This window comes from Lycium barbarum, chromosome 3 (genome assembly GCF_019175385.1).
Source record: "Lycium barbarum isolate Lr01 chromosome 3, ASM1917538v2, whole genome shotgun sequence".
Classification (NCBI taxonomy): Eukaryota; Viridiplantae; Streptophyta; class Magnoliopsida; order Solanales; family Solanaceae; genus Lycium; species Lycium barbarum.
Genome location: NC_083339.1, coordinates 39,810,974 through 39,835,106, shown reverse-complemented (window position 1 = coordinate 39,835,106; position 24,133 = coordinate 39,810,974). Strand labels below are relative to the sequence as shown.

Below are 24,133 nucleotides of genomic sequence, written 5' to 3'. Positions count from 1 at the left end.
AGTATCCTAGCTGGCTTGCACTGTTCTTTCGCATGTTGTGTATTTATATGCAGATTGTACAGAGTTCTGATGTTTCCCTCTTATGAGATCAGTTTATGCCATTTATGGGCCTTTGATGTTCAGTAGGTTTCAGATACATGTTTAGGGGTGTTTGGTCGCTAGAGGTCAGACACTCGTCACGACTCATCGGTTTGGGTAGTGACAGGCGTACCATTGTTGGTGCTTGTGATATTAAGCATGATTATTGATGATGATACATGCATCGTAGGCACTCTCATTTGCATGATACATTGTTGAGATACTGATGATACTTGATGAAACACTTTGATGAGCTAGGCTCGGTTTTACTTGAGTGACGTGAGATGGCCGATATCTGATGTTAGTTCCGGAATGGTTGATTGAGTGAGTGCATGGACTCCGCACGTCCCCTAGAGTGGTGCCAGTGATAACCCCCAGTGGCCAAATATTTGGTGTCCCGTCTGTCTGTTGGGCAAAGATCCGGGACATGTAGCACTTAGACTTCGCGGGTCACACTGGGTCGTGCTACCGAGATGTCGATATTTCCGTCTGGAGTACATGTGTACACAGCATTGGCATGATATTGCATTGCATTCATCTATCATTGCATTGCATTGCATTATGGCTTGTTTGAGATGATTTAGTGTTTACTTGTGATGTTGGATTTGGATTGATATATTGAGACTTGGCACAATTAGGATTAGATGCTACTTAAGCGATGATGTATACTTGTCTATGACTATCTGTGACTTTTACTGGTTGGTTTGTCTTGTGGATCGTTCGTAGGATCAGTTGTATGTTTGTCCTCTAAAGTATGTAGACTAAAGATATCATAGTGAAGAGTCGATTCCTAGACTAAAAATGAATGGTAAGAATGATATATGATTGTCGAGATATTGTTGTGGATCTGGCTTGTGGTTATGAAGGTGAATAAGTTAAGGGTCTTCGTGTCATATTATGCAGTAAATAGATGTAGGACTTGATTTAGTTATTGGTCATGTTTATTTGTGACTTCTTTTACTGATATGTGTTTCTAACCATTGTCAGCCTATGATACTTACTCAGTACTCGTTGATTTTACTGATACTGCTCTTGCTACACCCTTTTTGGATGTAGAGTGTTTCAGGTGATTGATTGCAATATGTTCGAAGATGCGCGGAGCCTAATCAAAAGGCCTCCTCCCATTTCATTCCGGGACAGAGGTTATAGTTTTGTGGTAATCCGTATCATTTAGTCACTCTTGTACTAGTCTAGACCAGGTCGTGCGAACTTGAAAGAGTCTTTATTTATTTAACGGTTGTAAATACTTTCAATATTGGAGTTTATTCGGTAATTGATTTTCGTTGTTAATCGACTTAGTTATTGGAATATTCAGATTGTCTTTACTTAATTATTGTGTTATTGATTGAGGGTTCGCCTACCGAGGAGGGAAAGGCAGGTGCTCGCGCGATCCTAAATTGGGTCGTGACATCTACCGCGTCCAAAATTGCCAAACGAGTTCAATCTAGTCAAAATAGTATTCTACGAGCCTAAATAAGTCTAATGATACCCATATTGCTATATTTTTATTCGGAACCGACAAATGAACCAAAAAACATAACCCTGAGACCATAAGGGGAAAATTGGAATGTTATTGCAAAATCGATTTACCCATAACCTATAGAGTCTAAATCCATAATATGACTCAAAACCAAGTTCAATTCAATTTCCAATTTAAAGAAATTCATAATTTTAACTTATGGCTTTAAAATTCAAAAAAGTGACCCCGAACTCCAGTGAACAAATTAGAATTTTCCTTTCAAAACAGTTTGCCCTCAACTCAAAGAACCTAATCTAGAAAACCTAGACAAAAAGACATCAACTTGACCTTCATTTTTTCATTTTACCAATAATACAACCTAGGGTAAAAACCCCCAATTTTCCAATACTCAACCATGAAATTAACTCTAAAAAATTTAAGAAATCTATGGAGTACCACGAAATAAGGTTTAGATGCTTACCCCAAGTAAATACGAGAAGAATGCCTTGAAATCGCCACAATCCTAGCTTCCAAACATGTGAGAAAAAGTCCTGAAACGAGTAAAAACATGTAGTAGTTGTCCTGCCTCGAATAAGATGTTAGATGATCACGAAACTCACCTTTGACAAGCCCAACATAATCCTTGAGAGATTCCACCAAGGATAACCTTTTGAATTAGCCAATTTGTCCTTAAAATGAGAGAGATGCGATGTTTTGAAGTTTTAAAGTAAGTCTGAAATTTATGGACGAACTTAGAGACATAACCGGTATTTTCATAATTTTCACACTGAAAAATTCAGCAGTTGTAAATCTTAGTTTTAGCATTCGAAACTCATCCGGAGCCTCCCAGACACAAACCATATATGCATTTCAATCATAAAACATGGTACGAACTTTCTCACTCTCTCAAAACACCGAAAAGAGGTCGTCTTAACCCGATTTTTATCGTGGTCAACTCCAGATCCTTAACTTAAGTAGTATCTCAACCAATCACACAAATCACACTCGAACACCTCAGGATCGAACCAATGACTCAACTGAGTCTTAAATCAGATTTCAAAACTAATGAAATCGACGAAACTTCTAAAAGACGCATTTACCCCCAATGTTGACTTTTGGTCAAACTTTCTCATTTCCTTAACATAGGAGCTTCGAGTTTTGCTAAAACTGATACGAAACTCACGCGATTATCTCAAGGACGCGCCACCCATCCCCACAAGTCATAAACACCAAGATGAATCTACAAGAAGGGTATTTTAGGGACAAAAACTCAAACGACCAAGCAGTTCTTTATAGATATGGGCATACTGAGGAGGGTCGTGCGAGTCTAGTTGATATAGAGATGTGGGAACTATTGAGTCTAGGTGTGGAAGAGATATGTGGAGGAGTATTGAGTTTGTTAAAACATTGATATGATCAATGTGCGTGTGGATATGGATCCATTACTCATGAGTCACTATAACTTGACATCCTCTTGCGATGTTGTTATACCTTGGAAATTCAGTATGTGTTGCCTTCTGGATAGGCTAATGTGAGCTTAAGGTGATTATGAAATCCTTATGAGATTACGGGAAGTATTAAATAGCTTAAGGTTCATACCATAATATTTCAAAGTCATACGAATATGTGAAGTTTAGTATGTTGAAGGAGGTGAAATGTAAGTTGTGTTCGGAAAGGTTTCCGCTACAATTGAGTTAACGTTTATTTAGTAATATCTTGAAGGGCTTCTATAAGGCCTATTGTATGGTTAACGAAGTGTAATATAAGTGTCAAGAAGGTTCCACGAGGATTGGAAGTCAAATGAGTCGACAAGAATGAAAACCAGATTTTTTTCCAGTTATACGGCCATATGTACTGACCGTATAAATTATACGCCCCGTATAATGGTCCGTAGATTTTGTCCAGAAAAGGGTGCATCCTGGTGGAAATATACAGCCTGATATACGGATCGTATAAATTATACGGCCCATATAGTAGGCCATATAAATTGGGTCGGGTCACATTTTATTTTATAAAGGACGGACGACCCCCACTTCATTTCATTTCCCACATTTCTTCTAAACTCTCTAAAGCTCCAAAACCCTTCTCCCAACATATTACACCCAAACCCAAGGGATTATAAATATTAAATAGCAAGAAATCAAGTGTTCATGTGTTAGAAGGTTTCCTAGGGTTGGTAGATTTCAAGAATACTTGAGCATTGTGGCTAGGGTTTTTGCACAAGTTAGTAGCTGCTCCAAAGCTTGTTTCTATGGGATGAAAAGGTTAGTCTCCATGCTTGTTTCATTTTAATGAGAATGGTTGGTTGTAGCAAAACTTAGGTAGAAGAAGAAAGTAGAAAATGAAGCTTAAGTGTAGCTTTTATGATGTTTATGAGTAGTAAACTAAAATAAGTCATGATTCTTAGTATGATATGGATATAATAAGGTTATGGGAGGTAATAATGGTGATGAAGATGTATTATATGAAAAATGTGCTAAATGGGTGTGAAGTTATTGGCATGAGTTGAACATAAGGATGAATTGTTGAAGGCTAATGTAGTGTGATACTTGATTATGATATTATGAGCATATTATGGATGTTATTATGGCTGTTGGGAGTTGTTTTGTAATTGGTGGAAGTTGACGAAATAGGGGAAATGCTGCCCAATTTCCATTAAATCATGAATGATCCTAGCTTGAGTTTAATAATATCATTAAGGTTTAACCATAGTATGAATTCTTCTAAATGTAGATTATTCGAGCTTTGACGGTGAACGCTAGATAATTAAGAAGTCGAAGAGGTATGTAAGGCTAACCCTTCTTTCAATAAGGCATGGTTCCTTGGCTATATATATCCTTTCCTGAGCTCTATAATGTCCTTTAAATGATTCTATCTCTAAAGCCATTAAAGCTCATGATTCTCGATACTTTTACAATTCTATTACTTTCCTTATATGATGATTGATCCTCTAAGGATAGATGTAACTAAACGATGATAGTAATGATGGTGACGATGCTTATGGGCGCTTAGGTAAACGTGTCCAACTATGTATGACTACTATATAACACCGAGCTTATGTGGTCGGGTATGATATCTATTGTGCGCACACCACTGCAGTTGGGTACGGATAACACTGAGCCTTGGCAGGGCCAGGTATGTATAATCACCGAGCCTTGTCATGGCCGGGTATGTGAAACACCGAACCTTCATGGTCGGGTATGCTATGAATATGAATATGAATATGGATATAAATACGGGTACGGATATGGATATAGGTATATGTATATACGTGTGTACATGAGCACGCCATAGAAACGGAAGGTCCCTATGAAAGAAAAGTAAGTGATTATGATGATGGCCCTACTATCTCCCGATTCTCCCATCTTATGCTATTTCTTATGCTAATCCTTATGCTCTTACTATGATGTTGATTATGCTTTACATACTCAGTACATTATTCGTACTGACGTTCTTTTGTTTGTGAACGCTGTGTCATGCCTGCAGGTGGCCAGGGAGAAAGGCTTGATCCATAGCTTTCTTACTCAGGGACTACATAGAGGAGCTCCATTTCATCTGAAGCTACAACTTTTGGTATTATTCTTTTGTGTACATACATGGGCACGGCGGGGTCCTGTCCTGCCTATATGATGTCACCTACTCTTCTTAGAGGCTCGTAGACAGTTGTGTATAGTTAGATGTCTTTAGCCTTGTCGGCTTATATTTTGTATATCATTTTGATAGCCTCGGCGGCTTATGTACATTGATATGGGCATAGTTGTTTATGGTGAAATAAATGTATTGTTGCCCAATGAGATTAGTATGAATGATGGATAGAAAGTATGATTAAGCTATGTGGCTTACCTAGATGTAAATGTGAATGTACGATAAGAGGTGCCCAGGGGGGTTAGCACCGGGTACCCGTCATGGCCCTGCGGTTGGGTCGTGACAAAAGTGATATCATAGCAGTTCTGTTGTTATGTCCCGTGTTTTCGTATAATTGGAAATCGAGAAATAATTGCGATTTGTGTGTTAAAAAGGAAATGATTTGATTTTCGTGAATATGACTATGTGGGTTATGGAATTTTTAATGATTAAGACCTCGGGGAAGGCCGAGGATAAATTTGGAATTTCGGAAATTAGTTTCGGGAATTACAAAAAGAGACTTTAGCTAATTGGGCCAAGGAAAATTTTGACCCAAAGATGAAGCCCAACAATTGAAGGGGGCCGGCCATGTCTATTGGCCCAAGCCACTTTAAAAGGGTCATGTGCTATGCACATGACCCCTAAAAGGATATATACTATGTATGCTTAGCCATTATCAAGAAAACAAAAATCAAAAATCAAGAACACCCCAAAAATAAGGGTTCGGCCGAGAATAAGGAAAGGAGAGAAAGAAATTTCCCAAGCCTTGGTTGTGATCCAAAAATCATAGTCTCTACATAATTGTGAAGTACTCAAGGCCCTCTTCAACGGGGTATAATTAGTTTGGCGCAAGAACGACGTTTACGACAAGTCGGGTTTTCAAGAAAAGGTAAGAATTTTGCCCCTTTAAGGTTATAGAATTGATGTGAATATGTTAAGGATTGGAAATAGAGGGAAATCCCGTAATTTTGATGTAAATAGAAAGCCGTGGGTGTGTGTGTATAGAGTGTATTGGCCGTGAGCCATAGAGAGGAAAAATGATGTGAATTGATCTTGGTTAAGTTGGTATAATGTGTTGTTGTGACCCTTATGTCGTAAATGATTAATTGATGAATGAAATTGGCGTTGAAAAATGATTTTGGATATTATCGGAAAGCGTATACCTTCGGTATCATTGTATATTTAGGGTGCTAGAGACTTTAGATATGAACTTATAATGATGTTAATGAATTCGGAATGAAACGACGTGAGTTAGAATGTTCGTCGTGAATTTTTGATTGTTTTGAAGAATTATGGAAAATAATGGATTTTGGTGCAATTTCGGGTATGGCTTGGATTGTAGTTAGGTTGTGATTGTATAAGTTTGAATGTGGAAATGAATACAATTATGTAGATGTAGAATTGGAGTTTTGAAAGTTTGAATGGAAGTTGCCAACTTAGGTAATAAAGTAGATCTTTGAAGCTAGAATGGTTTGATTGTTGCTTGTGTTGTTTGTTGATGTGTGGGCTGTCGTTGTTGTTGTATTTTGAGCCGAGCTAAGTCTCGGGGATGTTAGATTTATAGGGGAAGTGCTGCCGAAATTTCGGTAGGCAAAAATTGAAGTTAAAGGCATTTTTAAGCCTAAGAATCTCAATTGGTAACTTTGACCATTTGCAGATTTTTGACGAAACGGAACTGGACTTTCGGGAGAGCTTACGACGTCTGTGAGGTATGTAAAGCTTCCCACTCCTTCATTTGGCATATCCTAGTATGTTAGTCGAATATGAGACCTTCCGGAGCATTTCTGTTCCTCGAAACCCGATCCACAGAAAAGTTACTATTCATTCAATTCAATTGAAGCCTAAGGGTTCTATTTTGGCTAGAATGCCACCATTTGTCCGAAACCTATCGAAATGTGGTCGGGTAACCTAGAAATGATTATGTATGACCCCTGGCATATAAATGTTCGTAAAAATATGTTCTCCACCTCACTTTGACTCGAGGTGGGCCCGCTAACCCCGAGACGCCCTATTTGTCTTATTGGGCTGTCCTTTTGAATAACGTTTGGAATGGCACCTTCGATGTTGGAATTCCCGTCTACGGGGTATGTTTCGACAATTTCGATATGTTAAGCTACGTTCTGAGCTACACATATTATTTTGGAAAAGTTTTGATAAATGAAACTTTATATCGGCGAAGTATCCGATTATTTTGTACTATGAAATGACTTATGAGACTACTAAGTTTTGAAAGGCTATTTTGAAATATGGATTGCATTTGTTTGCTCACGACTCCGCTCGTGCCTTATGATGACTTCGTTCACCGGTTCCCGGGCCGGTTTTGATTCGTGCGCCTTATGATAATTCGGCCGTATGCTGTGTTACGGTTCCTGAGGCTTCGCCATAGGGCCGGGTTCCGTTTGGAGTTATGCTGTGATATGGCTCGTGATGCGATACGCTCACCTATGATTATGCTTGTGTTCGGGGATGTACGGAGATTTGAAACCTTCTGGTGTTATGCTGTGTGTGGCGCCAGCGTCGGAGTGGCGACCACGTTCCTAAGCGTTTGCATGATTTCATTTGCATTATGTATACGTATATGATTTCGATATAGATTTTGACCTACCCATTTGTACTCCACGTTGACATTTGATTTGCTATCGGTTTTGATCCATATTTCTGTACTCCGTGCTTTACATACTCAGTACATATTTCGTACTGACCCCCTTTCTTCGGGGGCTGCGTTTTTGCCCGCAGGTGCAGATATTGGTGATCCTCCGCAGTAGGCTTCACTTCTTGCTATTCCGGAGTACTCCTATTTGATCCGGAGTCCACTTTTGGTACATACTCTTTTTGCTTTGTATATATTCGGTATGTTTGACTATTTGGGTACGGCGGGGCCCTGTCTCGCCATATGTCTTTGTTTTGAGTTTGTAGAGGCCTGTAGTCATATATGTGGGGCGAGGGTCCTATGTATGTTTGTCTGATTCCGTTTCTGGTCTTAAGGCGGTCTGTTTGTTATGCTGGCCCCAAATGGCCCTTATGCTTATATTTGCACTTTTGACCGGCGATGTCCATTCCGCCGCTCAGTTTGTATTTGATATGATATTTTGATTTGGCACGACCGCTTAAGACATATTTGATATCAATTATGTTCGATATGATTTCAAAAAATTATGAAATAAGTTTGGATTTGAAAATGAATGTGTGATTCGGTCTGGGTACCCAGGTAGGGTGCCAGTCGCGGCCCACGGGGCTGGGTCGTGACAAAAGTGGTATCAGAGCGGTTTGTCCTCGGAATGTCTACAGGCCGTGTCTCGTAGAGTCTTGTTTATCGATGTGTTGTGCACCACATCCATAAACGGGAAGCTACAGGGCATTTAGGATGTTACTTTCTTTGGAATCTTAGATCGTGCGATAGAGCTGTGCTATTAGGATGATTTTGATCTGACTCGCCTTTATGTTTGCAGTAATGCCTCCGAAGAAGGCAACGGCGGCCCAGAAGGGCAAGGCGAGGATTGGAGAGACTAGTCAGGCACAGCGAGCTACCCGGGCTCGTGTTTATGATTTGCCTGAGGGTGTGCCTCATTCTGAGGGGTCTGGTACACCCCCACTAGTACAGCCTGGAGCAGGACCTTCAGCAGCTCCAGAGGTCCGTGTACCCGCACCCGAGACTCCAGCTCCTCAGCCAGGGGCGGAGGATAGGACCTTGAGAGAGGCTGTACAGTTGTTGACTACCTTGGTGGCAGGACAGGCTCGCAGACGCGGGCGGAGGGACGACGATGACGATGACAGGCGGGACAGCCTGAGAGTTCGGAAGTTTTTGCTATGTGGCCCTCCAGAGTTCTTCGGGTCTAAGCCCGATGAGGACCCCCATGACTTTATTCGGGGGATGCGACGCTCACTGGACTTGGTCAGGGCTTCAGAGACCGAGTCAGTTGAGCTGGCTTCGCACAGGCTTCGAGATGTGGCTACCCACTGGTACGAGACTTGGGAGCTGTCTAGGGGAGAGGGTGCCCCTCCAGCCACTTGGGATCAGTTTGTGACAGCATTCACCCGCCACTTTTTGCCCCCAGAGTTACGGCGGGCGCGGGCTGATCGATTCTTACGTCTGCAGCAGAGGGGTCGGAGTGTTCGCGAGTATAACCTTGAGTTTGATTCTCTGGCCCGATATGCACCGGCCGTGGTAGCAGATATGTCCGATCGGATGCACAGATATGTTATGGGATTGGACCGGTATTTGGTTGATAGTTGTATGGCAGTGTCATTGCAAGCAGACATGGACATTTCCCGACTTCAGGCCTATGCGATGGGTATGGAGGACCGTCGCAGGTCTGATCCTGCTGGCAGAGATCGAGATAGGAGACCGCCCAAGAGGGCTAGGTCCGCAGGTTATTCTGGAGATTCTCGAGGCGGACAGCCTCAGCAGCAGCAGTCAGATAGGCATTTTCCTTCGTCCGGCCGGAGTACTCAGTCAGGCAGCCGGAGATTCGATAGTACAGGACCGTCTGGGGCCGGTCAGAGCTCCAGAGTGGCAGGTTCACAGGTACCCAGGGGTCCCAGCCAGGCCAGACCACCCAGACCCCGTTGTCCTCATTGCGGGAAGTCTCATCCCGGGGAGTGTTATCGAGCGACTGGGGCTTGCTTTTCGTGTGGTGGTCAGGGCCACTTTATGAGAGACTGTCCATTGGCTAGCGGTTCTGGTAGTGCTGCTCAGCAGACAGGGTCAGCCGCCGGTTCTTCTTCTGCTCCATCGGTTGCACGCCCTGGAGGGCGAGGTATTTCAGCACCGGCAGGACGCGGTCGAGGCCGCGATGGCGCTTCAGGTTCTAGCGGTCCCTCGAACTGCATATATGCTTTGGCCAGCCGCCAGGATCAGGAGGCTTCGCCAAATGTCGTCACAGGTACATTGCTGGTTTTCTCCAGATCTGTATATGCATTGATTGACCCTGGCTCTACTTTATCATATATTTCCCCGCTCGTTGCTAGTAAGATTGGGATAGTGTCTGAGCCTATAGAGCCATTTGAGGTAGCTACGCCAGTTGGGGATTTTATTGTAGCGAGACAGATTTATAAGGATTGTTCTGTGACCATTTATGACCGTATCACTAAGGCTGATTTGGTAGAGTTAGACATGCTCGAGTTTGACGTCATTATGGGCATGGACTGGTATTCTTCCTGTTATGCTAATGTCGACTGCCAGAAAAAGGTAGTCCGTTTTCAGTTTCCAGGGGAACCAGTCATAGAGTGGTTCGGATCTACAGCATCGCCGAGGGGTAAGTTTATTTCATACCTCAAGGCTAAGAAGATGATCCAGAAGGGGTATATCTATCATTTGGTTCGTGTGCACGATACTGCCGCGGAGGTACCTACCCTTCAGTCTGTTCCGGTCGTCAGTGAGTTTCCAGATGTATTTCCTAACGAGCTTCCTGGCCTTCCGCCTGAGCGGGAGATTGATTTTACTATTGAGTTGATGCCGGATACACAGCCTATATCTATTCCTCCGTACAGGATGGCACCAGCTGAGTTGAAGGAGTTGAAGGAGCAGCTGAAAGATTTGCTGGATAAGGGTTTTATCAGGCCCAGCACATCACCCTGGGGAGCGCCGGTATTGTTTGTCAGAAAGAAGGATAGGTCGTTGCGGATGTGTATTGACTACCGGCAGCTGAATAAGGTGACTATTAAGAATAAATATCCCCTCCCCCGGATTGATGATCTGTTTGACCAGCTGCAGGGTGCTAGACATTTTTCAAAGATAGATCTGCGTTCTGGTTATCATCAGGTGCGAGTACGGGAGTCAGATATCCCGAAGACTGCCTTCAGGACCCGGTACGGGCATTATGAGTTCAGAGTTATGTCTTTCGGGCTGACTAATGCTCCAGCAGTATTTATGGATCTGATGAACCGGGTATTTCGGCCTTTTCTGGATATGTTTGTTATTGTGTTTATCGATGATATTCTGATTTACTCGCGATCAGCCGAGGAGCATTCAGATCATTTGAGGACGGTACTTGGTGTTCTCCGTCACCAGAAGTTATATGCTAAATTCTCTAAGTGTGAGTTCTGGTTGACTTCTGTGGCATTCTTGGGCCATATTGTCGGCGCAGACGGTATCCGGGTCAACACGCAGAAGATTGAGGCTGTGCAGAATTGGCCCAGGCCTACTACGCCGACAGAGGTGCGCAGTTTTCTTGGATTGGCTGGGTATTACCGCAGGTTCGTGGAGGATTTCTCTTCTATTTCAGCACCACTGACGAGGCTTACCCAGAAAGCAGCAAAATTCCAGTGGTCGGATGCCTGCGAGCGCAGCTTTCAGATGCTGAAGGAGAGATTGATTACAGCACCAGTTCTGGCTCTTCCAGAGGGATCTGACGGGTATGTTGTCTATTGTGACGCCTCTGGTATTGGGATAGGATGTGTATTGATGCAGCACGGTCGAGTCATAGCCTATGCTTCCCGGCAGCTCAGACCGCACGAGAAGAACTATCCCACTCATGATCTTGAGTTGGCCGCGGTGATTCATGCCTTGAAGATTTGGCGGCATTATTTATATGGGGTCCATGTGGATATCTATACGGACCATAAGAGTCTCCAGTATATTTTTAAGCAGAAGGAGCTAAATTTGCGACAGCGGAGATGGCTTGAGTTACTAAAGGATTACGACGTCGATATTCTGTACCACCCAGGGAAAGCCAACGTGGTAGCTGATGCGCTTAGCCGCAAGTCCGTGGGAAGTCTGGCTGATGTTCCATCTGATAAGAGAGATTTGGTTCGTGATATTCATCAGCTGGCCAGCCTCGGAGTTCGTTTGGTGGATTCTGGAGATTCTGGGATTTCTGTTCGTCCAGTTGCTGAGTCATCTATTATTCAGGAGGTAAAGCAGCGCCAGTTTGAGGATCCTCTTTTGATTCAGTATAGAGATGTGGCCCTTAATAAATCAAAGACTCAGTTTGAGATCTCGCCTGACGGAGTATTATTATATGACGGCAGATTCTGTGTACCGGACGTTGCGGGCTTACGGCGGCAGATTATGGGCGAGGCCCATAATGCACGGTATTCTGTTCATCCTGGTTCCACTAAGATGTATCGGGACCTCAGGTGTTTGTATTGGTGGGACGGCATGAAGAAAGATATTGCTGAGTTTGTTAGTCAGTGCCCGAACTGCCAGCAAGTTAAGATCGAGCATCAGAAGCCCGGTGGATTATTACAGGAGATGGAAATTCCAGCCTGGAAATGGGAGATGATTAATATGTATTTCGTTGTTGGATTACCGCGCACTCCACGCAGGTACGACTCTATCTGGGTTGTTGTTGAAAGGCTGACGAAATCAGCCCATTTCCTTCCGGTTCGGACTACTTATTCGGCTGAGGACTATTCCAGATTGTATATCAGAGAGATAGTCAAACTTCACGGAGTCCCTATATCTATTATTACTGACCGAGGTACCCATTTTACAGCAAATTTCTGGAGGTCATTTCAGGAGGGATTAGGGACTCAGGTGAGTCTCAGTACAGCTTTTCACCCTCAGTCCGACGGGCAGGCCGAGCGCACTATTCAGACGCTCGAAGATATGTTGCGGGCCTGCGTTATTGATTTCAGGGGCAGCTGGGATGATCATTTTCCGCTTATTGAGTTTGCCTATAATAACAGTTATCACTCCAGCATCCAGATGGCACCGTATGAAGCCCTGTATGGTAGGAAATGCAGATCTCCTATTGGTTGGTTTGACGTGGGCGAGACTAAGCTGATTGGGCCAGATGTGATCCAGGAAGCTGTAGATAAGGTAAAGCTTATTCGAGAACGATTATTGGCTGCTCAGAGTCGACAGAAAGCTTATGCAGATAGACGACGTCGACCGTTAGAGTTCCGGATTGGCGACTGGGTATTCCTGAAGGTGTCGCCCATGAAGGGTGTCATGAGATTCGGTAGAAAGGGTAAGTTGAGCCCCCGGTACATTGGGCTGTATCAGATCGTGCGAAAGATAGGCGAGGTCGCCTATGAGCTAGACTTACCATCCGACTTGGAGGCCGTACACCCGGTGTTTCATGTGTCTATGTTGCGGAAATGTATTGGTGATCCTTCCAGGATATTCCCAGTAGATGACATTCAGGTGACGGAGCAGTTATCTTATGACGAGCAGCCTGTATCTATTCTGGATCGACAGGTGCGGAGACTACGCACTAAACAAGTGCCCTCCGTCAAAGTCTTGTGGCGCAACAATAATCGGGAGGAGATGACTTGGGAGGCGGAGGACGAGATGAAGAAGAAATATCCCCACTTGTTTCCGACGTCCACAGGTAATCTAATTTTTTTTCAGTTTGTTGTGTTGATTGATAAAATGAATTATGTATGTCATTATTAAAAAGGGACACTCCTGCCTTGATCATAAGACCTTATAAGATTAATCTAACATTCGGGGACGAATGTTCTTAAGGGGGGGAGAATGTTATGTCCCGTGTTTTCGTATAATTGGAAATCGAGAAATAATTGCGATTTGTGTGTTAAAAAGGAAATGATTTGATTTTCGTGAATATGACTATGTGGGTTATGGAATTTTTAATGATTAAGACCTCGGGGAAGGCCGAGGATAAATTTGGAATTTTGGAAATTAGTTTCGGGAATTACAAAACGAGACTTTAGCTAATTGGGCCAAGGAAAATTTTGACCCAAAGATGAAGCCCAACAATTGAAGGGGGCCGGCCATGTCTATTGGCCCAAGCCACTTTAAAAGGGTCATGTGCTATGCACATGACCCCTAAAAGGATATATACTATGTATGCTTAGCCATTATCAAGAAAACAAAAATCAAAAATCAAGAACACCCCAAAAATAAGGGTTCGGCCGAGAATAAGGAAAGGAGAGAAAGAAATTTCCCAAGCCTTGGTTGTGATCCAAAAATCATAGTCTCTACATAATTGTGAAGTACTCAAGGCCCTCTTCAACGGGGTATAATTAGTTTGGCGCAAGAACGACGTTTACGACAAGTCGGGTTTTCAAGAAAAGGTAAGAATTTTGCCCCTTTAAGGTTATAGAATTGATGTGAATATGTTAAGGATTGGAAATAGAGGGAAATCCCGTAATTTTGATGTAAATAGAAAGCCGTGGGTGTGTGTGTATAGAGTGTATTGGCCGTGAGCCATAGAGAGGAAAAATGATGTGAATTGATCTTGGTTAAGTTGGTATAATGTGTTGTTGTGACCCTTATGTCGTAAATGATTAATTGATGAATGAAATTGGCGTTGAAAAATGATTTTGGATATTATCGGAAAGCGTATACCTTCGGTATCATTGTATATTTAGGGTGCTAGAGACTTTAGATATGAACTTATAATGATGTTAATGAATTCGGAATGAAACGACGTGAGTTAGAATGTTCGTCGTGAATTTTTGATTGTTTTGAAGAATTATGGAAAATAATGGATTTTGGTGCAATTTCGGGTATGGCTTGGATTGTAGTTAGGTTGTGATTGTATAAGTTTGAATGTGGAAATGAATACAATTATGTAGATGTAGAATTGGAGTTTTGAAAGTTTGAATGGAAGTTGCCAACTTAGGTAATAAAGTAGATCTTTGAAGCTAGAATGGTTTGATTGTTGCTTGTGTTGTTTGTTGATGTGTGGGCTGTCGTTGTTGTTGTATTTTGAGCCGAGCTAAGTCTCGGGGATGTTAGATTTATAGGGGAAGTGCTGCCGAAATTTCGGTAGGCAAAAATTGAAGTTAAAGGCATTTTTAAGCCTAAGAATCTCAATTGGTAACTTTGACCATTTGCAGATTTTTGACGAAACGGAACTGGACTTTCGGGAGAGCTTACGACGTCTGTGAGGTATGTAAAGCTTCCCACTCCTTCATTTGGCATATCCTAGTATGTTAGTCGAATATGAGACCTTCCGGAGCATTTCTGTTCCTCGAAACCCGATCCACAGAAAAGTTACTATTCATTCAATTCAATTGAAGCCTAAGGGTTCTATTTTGGCTAGAATGCCACCATTTGTCCGAAACCTATCGAAATGTGGTCGGGTAACCTAGAAATGATTATGTATGACCCCTGGCATATAAATGTTCGTAAAAATATGTTCTCCACCTCACTTTGACTCGAGGTGGGCCCGCTAACCCCGAGACGCCCTATTTGTCTTATTGGGCTGTCCTTTTGAATAACGTTTGGAATGGCACCTTCGATGTTGGAATTCCCGTCTACGGGGTATGTTTCGACAATTTCGATATGTTAAGCTACGTTCTGAGCTACACATATTATTTTGGAAAAGTTTTGATAAATGAAACTTTATATCGGCTAAGTATCCGATTATTTTGTACTATGAAATGACTTATGAGACTACTAAGTTTTGAAAGGCTATTTTGAAATATGGATTGCATTTGTTTGCTCACGACTCCGCTCGTGCCTTATGATGACTTCGTTCACCGGTTCCCGGGCCGGTTTTGATTCGTGCGCCTTATGATAATTCGGCCGTATGCTGTGTTACGGTTCCTGAGGCTTCGCCATAGGGCCGGGTTCCGTTTGGAGTTATGCTGTGATATGGCTCGTGATGCGATACGCTCACCTATGATTATGCTTGTGTTCGGGGATGTACGGAGATTTGAAACCTTCTGGTGTTATGCTGTGTGTGGCGCCAGCGTCGGAGTGGCGACCACGTTCCTAAGCGTTTGCATGATTTCATTTGCATTATGTATACGTATATGATTTCGATATAGATTTTGACCTACCCATTTGTACTCCACGTTGACATTTGATTTGCTATCGGTTTTGATCCATATTTCTGTACTCCGTGCTTTACATACTCAGTATATATTTCGTACTGACCCCCTTTCTTCGGGGGCTGCGTTTTTGCCCGCAGGTGCAGATATCGGTGATCCTCCGCAGTAGGCTTCACTTCTTGCTATTCCGGAGTACTCCTATTTGATCCGGAGTCCACTTTTGGTACAGACTCTTTTTGCTTTGTATATATTCGGTATGTTTGACTATTTGGGTACGGCGGGGTCCTGTCTCGCCATATGTCTTTGTTTTGAGTTTGTAGAGGCCTGTAGTCATATATGTGGGGCGAGGGTCCTATGTATGTTTGTCTGATTCCGTTTCTGGTCTTAAGGCGGTCTGTTTGTTATGCTGGCCCCAAATGGCCCTTATGCTTATATTTGCACTTTTGACCGGCGATGTCCATTCCGCCGCTCAGTTTGTATTTGATATGATATTTTGATTTGGCACGACCGCTTAAGACATATTTGATATCAATTATGTTCGATAATATGAACCTTCGGGTATGAAGTTGGGATGGATTGGCTTAGGTTGGGCCCTGATGTGTGTTGGGACTAGCCACCCTGTTATGTGTGCTTGATTGTTCCATTTTGATGTTTGATGCCACGTGTAGTTGGTAGATATCGGGTTCTGTCTTGTTGTCGAACATACTTGTGGTTGGTATTTGTACTTGGCTATATTGGTGGCGTACCCATTGTTGGTACTTGATTTATTGATATATGTTGGCATACCCACTGTTGGTATTGTGATGTGATACTTGTTGGCGTACCCCGTTGTGGTACTTGTGATATTGAACTTGATCGATTTACATATACATTGCACGCATTATCTCATATCCATGCGTGGCCGATACCCGGTGATGATTCGGTATCGTTGATTGAGTGAAACTGATATTTGATAAACTCTTTTACCTGAGTGATTGTAAAAAGGTCGATGTCCGAAGATCCATGTCGGAATCGTTGATTATATGAAACTGATATTTTGATGAACTCTTTTACTTGAGTGATTGTGAGAAGGCTGATGTCCGAGGTTCAATTTCTGAATCGTTAATTATGTGAAACTGATATTTGACAGACTATTTTACTTGAGTGACTGTGAGATGGCCGATGTTCGATGAGCTATTATGGCATCGTTGCTGCATGACTAATTCCGGTTTTATTCTGGAATCGTTGTTAGTGCATGGACTCCGCGGGTCCCCCAGGGTGGTGCAGGTGAGACTCCCCCTGTGAGCAATTAGCCAGAGTCTCGTCTTTCTGTTGGGCAAAGATCCGGAACGGGTGGCACTTAGACTTCGCGAGTCATACTGGGTTGTGCTACCGAGACGTCGATATTTCCGTCTGGAGTACATGTGTACACCTCATTTGCATGGCATAACATCGCATTCATACCATTATTGCATTGCATTGCATTATGACTTGATTGAGATGTTGTGATGATTGGATTGTGATGATTCTGTTATGATGATGGATCGTGATGATTCTATTGTGGTGATTGGATTGGATCAGGTACATTCGGACTTGATAGATTTGGGTTTAGATGCTTTACGTAGGCAATGATGGATATCTGTTTGTGATTATATTGACTTATACTTGCTAGATTCCTTGTTTATCTGCTTTATCTTCTGAATTGTGTTAACTATACCTAGTCGACCGATGATGCCTACCAGTACTGTTGATTGTACGGACCTGCACTTGCTGCATTCTTTTATGAATGTAGAGTACCAGGTCGGATCTACTTATCTGACCCGTGGTTGATTGACTCTTCAGCTTCCACTCGAGTTTTCCAGGGTGAGCATGGCGTCCGTTGATCTTGAAGACTCTCCTATTACTTATCTCTTGCTTTCTATTCTGAGACATGATTTGAGACTACTTATGTATTATTATTTAGACTTTTAGTATTGGATTTAGATGCTCTTGTATGACCAGGCCAGATACGAGGGTGGATTTCATTTACTTCCACATTTGTTGATATTATATTATATGATATTTGTGAGACTTACGTTATTTTACTTTCTTCCGCTATTTTCTATTAATTTTAAATGTTGAGTTAAGGGTTCGCCTACTGAGGTGGGAAAGGTAGGTGCCCGCACGACTCAGTGAAAATGGATCGAGACAAGATGTTTTTAAAATGACATATAGATCTGATTTGGTTCTTACATCGAACCATCTAGAGGGTTGCAATTAATGGATGGTAAGGCCCTACAGACATAAGTGAGATCACATCTGACTATATAAGTCAGCTAGATCAACATAGAGCTAATTCTTAAGGGGAATATTGTAAACATAGAAGTTATTCCTTAGAGGGAAGATGCACATAAAGAGCATAGAAATAATTATGAAGCTGGTAGAGTGCACATGAAGAAATATGAAGCTGCCTTGGGTTTGTCATCATCAAAAGGGTAGAATTTGTTGAGCTACTTTGTTTTGAATCTTAATTCAAGATCTTATGATGTTTTTATGATTGACAAATAATGTACAAGTGACAATCAGTGTTCAAGAAGGATCGATAAATATGTACAAAAAAAGAACTAGTGAAGCTAGCAACAAGGAAGAAGAATTGCTAGAAAAAAAAACCAGGTCCTTCAGACAAGAACTATAGATTGCTTGGTCTATATGGAAGAAGTTGTTCCACACGCACAAAAGGAAAACTTAGAGAATTGGGATTAAGGCTTAATCCAATTCTACAAGGAACACAAGATTAAGTCATGGAAACATTACCATAATTGAACACATGAAGTTATCTTGAAAATAGAAGAAGAAAGCCGACACAAGATTCAAAACCAAGCAAAACAAGGTTTGGTTTCTTGGATTCTTGAATCAAGTCTTGGTTGGATTTGAAGAAGTACAAGCAGCAATTCTACTCCTATATAAAGCATTGCGTTGATGCTTTTTGAGACTATCACAAAAGAGAGAGAATATAGAGATATCTATACGAGAGTCTACAAGAAGAGAGACAATCAATTTCAACAAAGAAGAACATTTTCCTATCAAGTTATATTTGCATAGTTCTTGAGTTGTAATAGTTATATTCTTCTGGTCCTTAACTGTACACTTTTACATTCGTAGATTTGTATTAGGTATTACTTTTTTGTTGTAAAGGGCATCACAGACTGGGTAGAGACTTTGAAGAAGGGTGTCAATAATTAATGAAGTATTGTTGAGGATTCAGGATAGGTGCTGCAGTGGTCAGTTTCTTAGGTGTACAAGTAGAGCTGTAAACCTAAAATTTCTCAAGTTATAGTGGAGAGTTTGGGTAGATCCTATTGGAGATAGGTCAGGCTTGTTGCCTCCCTTGAGCAAGGAGTTCTTCACGTAAAAATCCGTGTGTTGACGCAATCTCCTTCTTGCATAGTTGCTGAAGAACCTGGTTCATCAGTACATAGATGGAAGCACAAACTATCAATGTCTCATGGCACCATCGCAGATATATAGTATGTACATTATGTATACTTTCATTGTTTGTATTCATGAGTTGAGTTCAGTTGCTTTATTTGTATTTCATATCTATACTTGTACTACTATGATGAGATGCTTGTATTCACTACCAACAATTTTTAAAGACTTTCACTAGGGGTAGACTGGGAGAGCGAGTCGATAATCTTACTGGGTCGTTTAGACTCACAGTTACTGCGTATACACAGGTCCAATAGGCGGAGATCCAGGTGTTGATCGGTGATTCCAGCCTGATATATATACCAGTCCTATTTGGTTGAGGTGAGCCACCACTAATCCGTGGAGGCGGCTTTAGCTCCCATCCTTTATTTTTAGTCTATATTTCCTTCTCTATCAAGTTGTGTCTCGAATTAGCTGTACTCATAGTAGCGCTCCATGACTTAGTCTCTTATTGGGTTGTATGGGATCTTTCACACTTATTCTAGTATTACGTTTTCGCACTTTTTCTATATGAGACAATGTTAGTAGTATTCTCTCTGCTTTTATTCTTGATTTGAGCATGCTTTAGCTTAGAAGGTTCACCTTAATGGGTAGTGACCTATTGGGTGTCCGGTCACGGCTTAAATCCAGATTTAATTAAAATCAAGCTTTAAAAAAAAAAGATTTTGAATATATAAAGAGAAACAAACTAAACTATGCCTTACTCTGTTAAGTGAAAAAATAAATTTAATATGGTGACTAGTATAGATGATAGTAGACATTCTACTTTTCATTTGCTCTTGATAAATGTGTTGGCATTCTTCTTCAAAGCGGTAACGTTATGATAAATATGCTGGCATCATGTAATAAATTAATTGAAAATTAATTGAGGAGAAAATATACACTTTTCTTGTGGTAGCTATTACAAAAAGAATCCTGCTCATTATAACACCCTACTCACGAACTGATCATGTTAATAAAAAATACAAAATGAAACATCAAACTGTGTTACTCTCTCTATACCTCTCCCTCCTTAATACCCTCAATTTTCTTAGACATAGAAAAAAGTTGGATTTACACCAGGATAAGTTAAGGTATTGCTAATGTGAGACATAATATAACTAAATAAATAAAAATGTGTTCTTCTGACAACTGGTCACACACTTCAATAAGATGTCAGAGCAGACAGTCCACGCGCCCATACACATACTTTAAGGTACTAGGTTGGTTCCAACATCATCCTTGTCTGAAGATGCATTAGTCAGCTCTTCTGCCCTTCTAGCCTGAAGTTTCCAATCTGTTTGCATTAATGTATACACCATCATGCATAGACAAGAAAATTGAGCTGCCACTAGGCCTAACCATAATCCCCTAAAGCCAATTTTGAGTTTGAAAGCAAATACACAAGCACATGGTAATCCAACTAGGTAAAATGCTGCTAAATTTATCCTTACACCCATGGTTGGTCTTGCAGAACCAGTTAGCACACCACATGCTGCTGTTTGAGGAGCGTTTCCTATCTCGGCTAATCCAAGGATCGGAAGTGCTGCTGATATTAATGCAAGTATTTGTGGCTCATTCGTGTACAATTTCCCCCATACTGATTTCATCCCTATGGTCACACCGAATGCAGTGAATCCAAAAGCCAGTGCCACGAAGATACCGATAAGGGCTGCTAATTTAGCACGGTCCGGGTTACCAGCCCCTAATTCATTACCAACACGTTGGGATATACTCAAGCTTAGTGAAAATGGGAAGACATAAATTGTCCCTGTTGTTTGTATCAATATTCCCATAGCTGCTACACAAGAATCAGGGTTGTTTAATAAGCCACTCAAGAATAGAACAATCTCATACCACCACCATTCCAAGCATACGGAAAATAGGCTTGGCAAAGCCAAACTCAGCAGTGGACGCCACCCTTGTAATGTTGAGATAATTGAAGCACCAGCCCATGGTTTAATTGCCACTTTGGACATAACCAAGTAAAGCAGTAAACCAATATTCATGTTGAGTGAGTACAAAACTGAGGCCAAGGCAATACCTTTGACATTCAAATTAAGGTATGTTACAAGAAGATAGGTTAATGGAAGGTGCAAAACTGTTGCACATGTAGCTATTAAAGTAGCCGGTGTATTTATGCATTGTGTCCTTAAAAAGGCTCTCAGAGGATTCAAATGAGCACTAGCAAGTAACTCTGGAATGGAGAAAATTAAGTAACCTTTAGCAACTTTAGTAATTACTCGATCTTGGCCTAGTCTAAGGAAAACAGGTTCCACATTTAGCCATAGAAAAGTGATTGGAACTGTAACAGCTAAGAGAAGCAAAAACATTTTGATGTATGTTTGGGTGAGAACTGACCATCTTTTGGCACCATAAGCTTGGGAACAAATGGGCTCCATACCCATACAAAGCCCTTTCATTACAGAAAAGCCTGTTACATTTGCAAACCCAATTGCTAGTGAGCCTCCAGCTAATTCTGTCTTACCCATATGGCCCAAGAAAAGCATAGATATAATGTTCTTTGAAAACAAAAGTAATGTTGTTAAGGCAACTGGACATGCAATTTTTCCAAGTAAAAGTAGTTCTCCACTCACCTGCATTTTCAAGATAGATACTCCATAATCAGCTAGCAATCCGGTATTAGAAAAAGAGTTCAAGTTTCTATGCAATCACGGTCTAAAAAATAATTACACGATGAGATCACGTCTAAGGTTATTTATATGTAAATCTCTATAGTAAGCATTACTTGGTGACTTGGTAAAAATGGTAACTAATTATCACATGTTAAACTACACAAATAACAGAAAAAGAAAAAAAAAATTACACTAACTTAAATCCAATGAAGAATACACTAAGTAGAAGGAAAAAATTACTTAAATATAATCTCAATTTAGATATATATTGCAATTTTACATACTCAGTGATTGCCACTGATCATGGTGCATGTCACAAAGCTAAATATACAATTAGATAATATTATAAGTTCGAATATTTAGATTCAGTTCTACTTCCTTTTTCCGGTTCTTTAAACAAGGACGGAAAAAGAATAGTTGAGGAAAACCGTGCATAAACCTGAACATGGATGCACATAAGCACGTGCGCACATATAAATGCCATCCTTTCTGTTTCTCTTATTTGATTTATATATATAATAACTTTTCTTTTTGAATAGTCTAAGGACATAAAAGATTTAGACCTAATAGAGGATTAAAAACTTGAAAAAAAGAAGACATAGAAGAAAAAAGTCACTGACTTTTTTCATTTGATACACTTAATTATCAGCTGGTGAAAAGTTAGATTCCACCAAGACTCGTGTAGTTTAATGTCACTACACTCATTACCCCGTATGGGTGTATCTAAGTTGTTTAATAAGGCACTGTAAATTTCAATTTTGAAAGGAAGGCTTTAGGGGACCATTTACATTAGCATTAAGGAAAAGAAGTTGGTGTTTGATAATATAATACTAGTAAGTACGGTGAGTTCCATTATTTTTGCTTGTACTAACTAGCTAGTTCAACATGCTATATTATAATGAATTACTCTCTAACACTGAATTATTTGGAGGCAGCAGAGTCTCAATAGGTTTATTTCTCAGTTAGTAGCTTGTTAAAATAATGTACTTCAAGCTAGCCAGACAAACTAGCCAATGATATTTAGGTTCTTTAAAAAGAAATTACCTTCTTGGCTATCTCATAATCCAAAAGAAGAAGAAAGAAAAAAAATTGTCCCCTTGTCACTTACGCTCACATCATTAGTGGATTATCTTTAGCATAAAAAACACAAAACACATATAAAGGGTGCATCCCATAAAACTTCCCTATAATTGACAATTACCTAATCGTTAAATGAATCTTGAGATAGTATGACAATGATTACATATTGTTGAGAATACCATTCAATAAATAAAATAAAAGTGTACACTCTCTAACAGCTTAAGCTTTTAAATGAGATGGTCATATATTTTAATATGGTATCAAAGCAGATAGAGGTCTTGATATTGAATTTTACTGCCACTCATCATCAAAAAAAGAATTTCGCCGTGTTTGGCAATAAAAAAAAGTATCACGTCCACACGTGAAAGAAAAAAAATATCAGGTCTACAGTTTAAGCTTGACAGTGTCACACAACAAACGTAATAAAAAAGCTTTTAGCAAATTGCGTAGATTCTCAAAATAAAGATTGGGCTAAAAATAAGAGGATGTAGCTTTTTGACGCACTATAAAGAAACGTTGAATATCAAGATTCAAGACGAACAAAGAGAAAAGTACATATTAAAGATCTCTAATTAACAAAATTCTACGTAAGTAGAAGGCCCGACAGATTGAGTTGAAACGTACATGTACATTTGATGAATAAAGAAAAAGAGAGTTACGGGTGAAACCATTTTTTCTTGCATGTATGGTACTCTCATGCATATACACCCATGCATGCATAAAACAAAAAACAAAAATTAATTTGTAAAAATTAAAAGAAAGCACAAAATTCGAATATGTACAGAAGCACCTTTAAGTTTGACTAATAGTGTATGATAAAGGAAGTAGTATCTTCAAAGTAAACTTGGAAGGAAAGGAAAAACAGAGAATAATACAGCTACCACCTTATGTACAAAGCGATTATAATTATGTTTTATTGTACTAAATTCCTAGCTTCCGGTCAATTAAAATTGATAAACCAGAAGAAAAGAAAAAACGTAGATAAATAGGTAGTTTACCACTGAACTCTATACTTACAGCATATATCTCCAGTTGGACAGAAAAATAAAAAGGCAACTGCTCGTGCTTCTCTGTGTGGCATTGTTTAAAAAAAAAAAAAAACAAATGAAGCAAATGGAGTTATTGAGCTTTTTAACATAAT

General features: G+C 40.7%; 1 protein-coding gene across 1 annotated transcript; it reads right to left on the bottom strand.

Annotated features, from left to right (window-relative positions):
• Nucleotides 1–20,240: 20,240 nt before the first annotated feature.
• Nucleotides 20,241–22,390, bottom strand: LOC132633855 (protein DETOXIFICATION 53). Its single transcript, XM_060350279.1, has one exon. The coding sequence runs from the start codon at nucleotides 21,877–21,879 to the stop codon at nucleotides 20,488–20,490; it is 1,392 nt and encodes a 463-aa protein (XP_060206262.1). The 5' UTR covers nucleotides 21,880–22,390; the 3' UTR covers nucleotides 20,241–20,487.
• Between the last annotated feature and the right edge of the window lie 1,743 nt (nucleotides 22,391–24,133).

Bases quoted from the DNA above. Each gene is read 5' to 3' on its own strand.
- LOC132633855 (XM_060350279.1), bottom strand. From the start codon at position 21,879: ATGCAGGTGAGTGGAGAACTACTTTTACTTGGAAAAATTGCATGTCCA.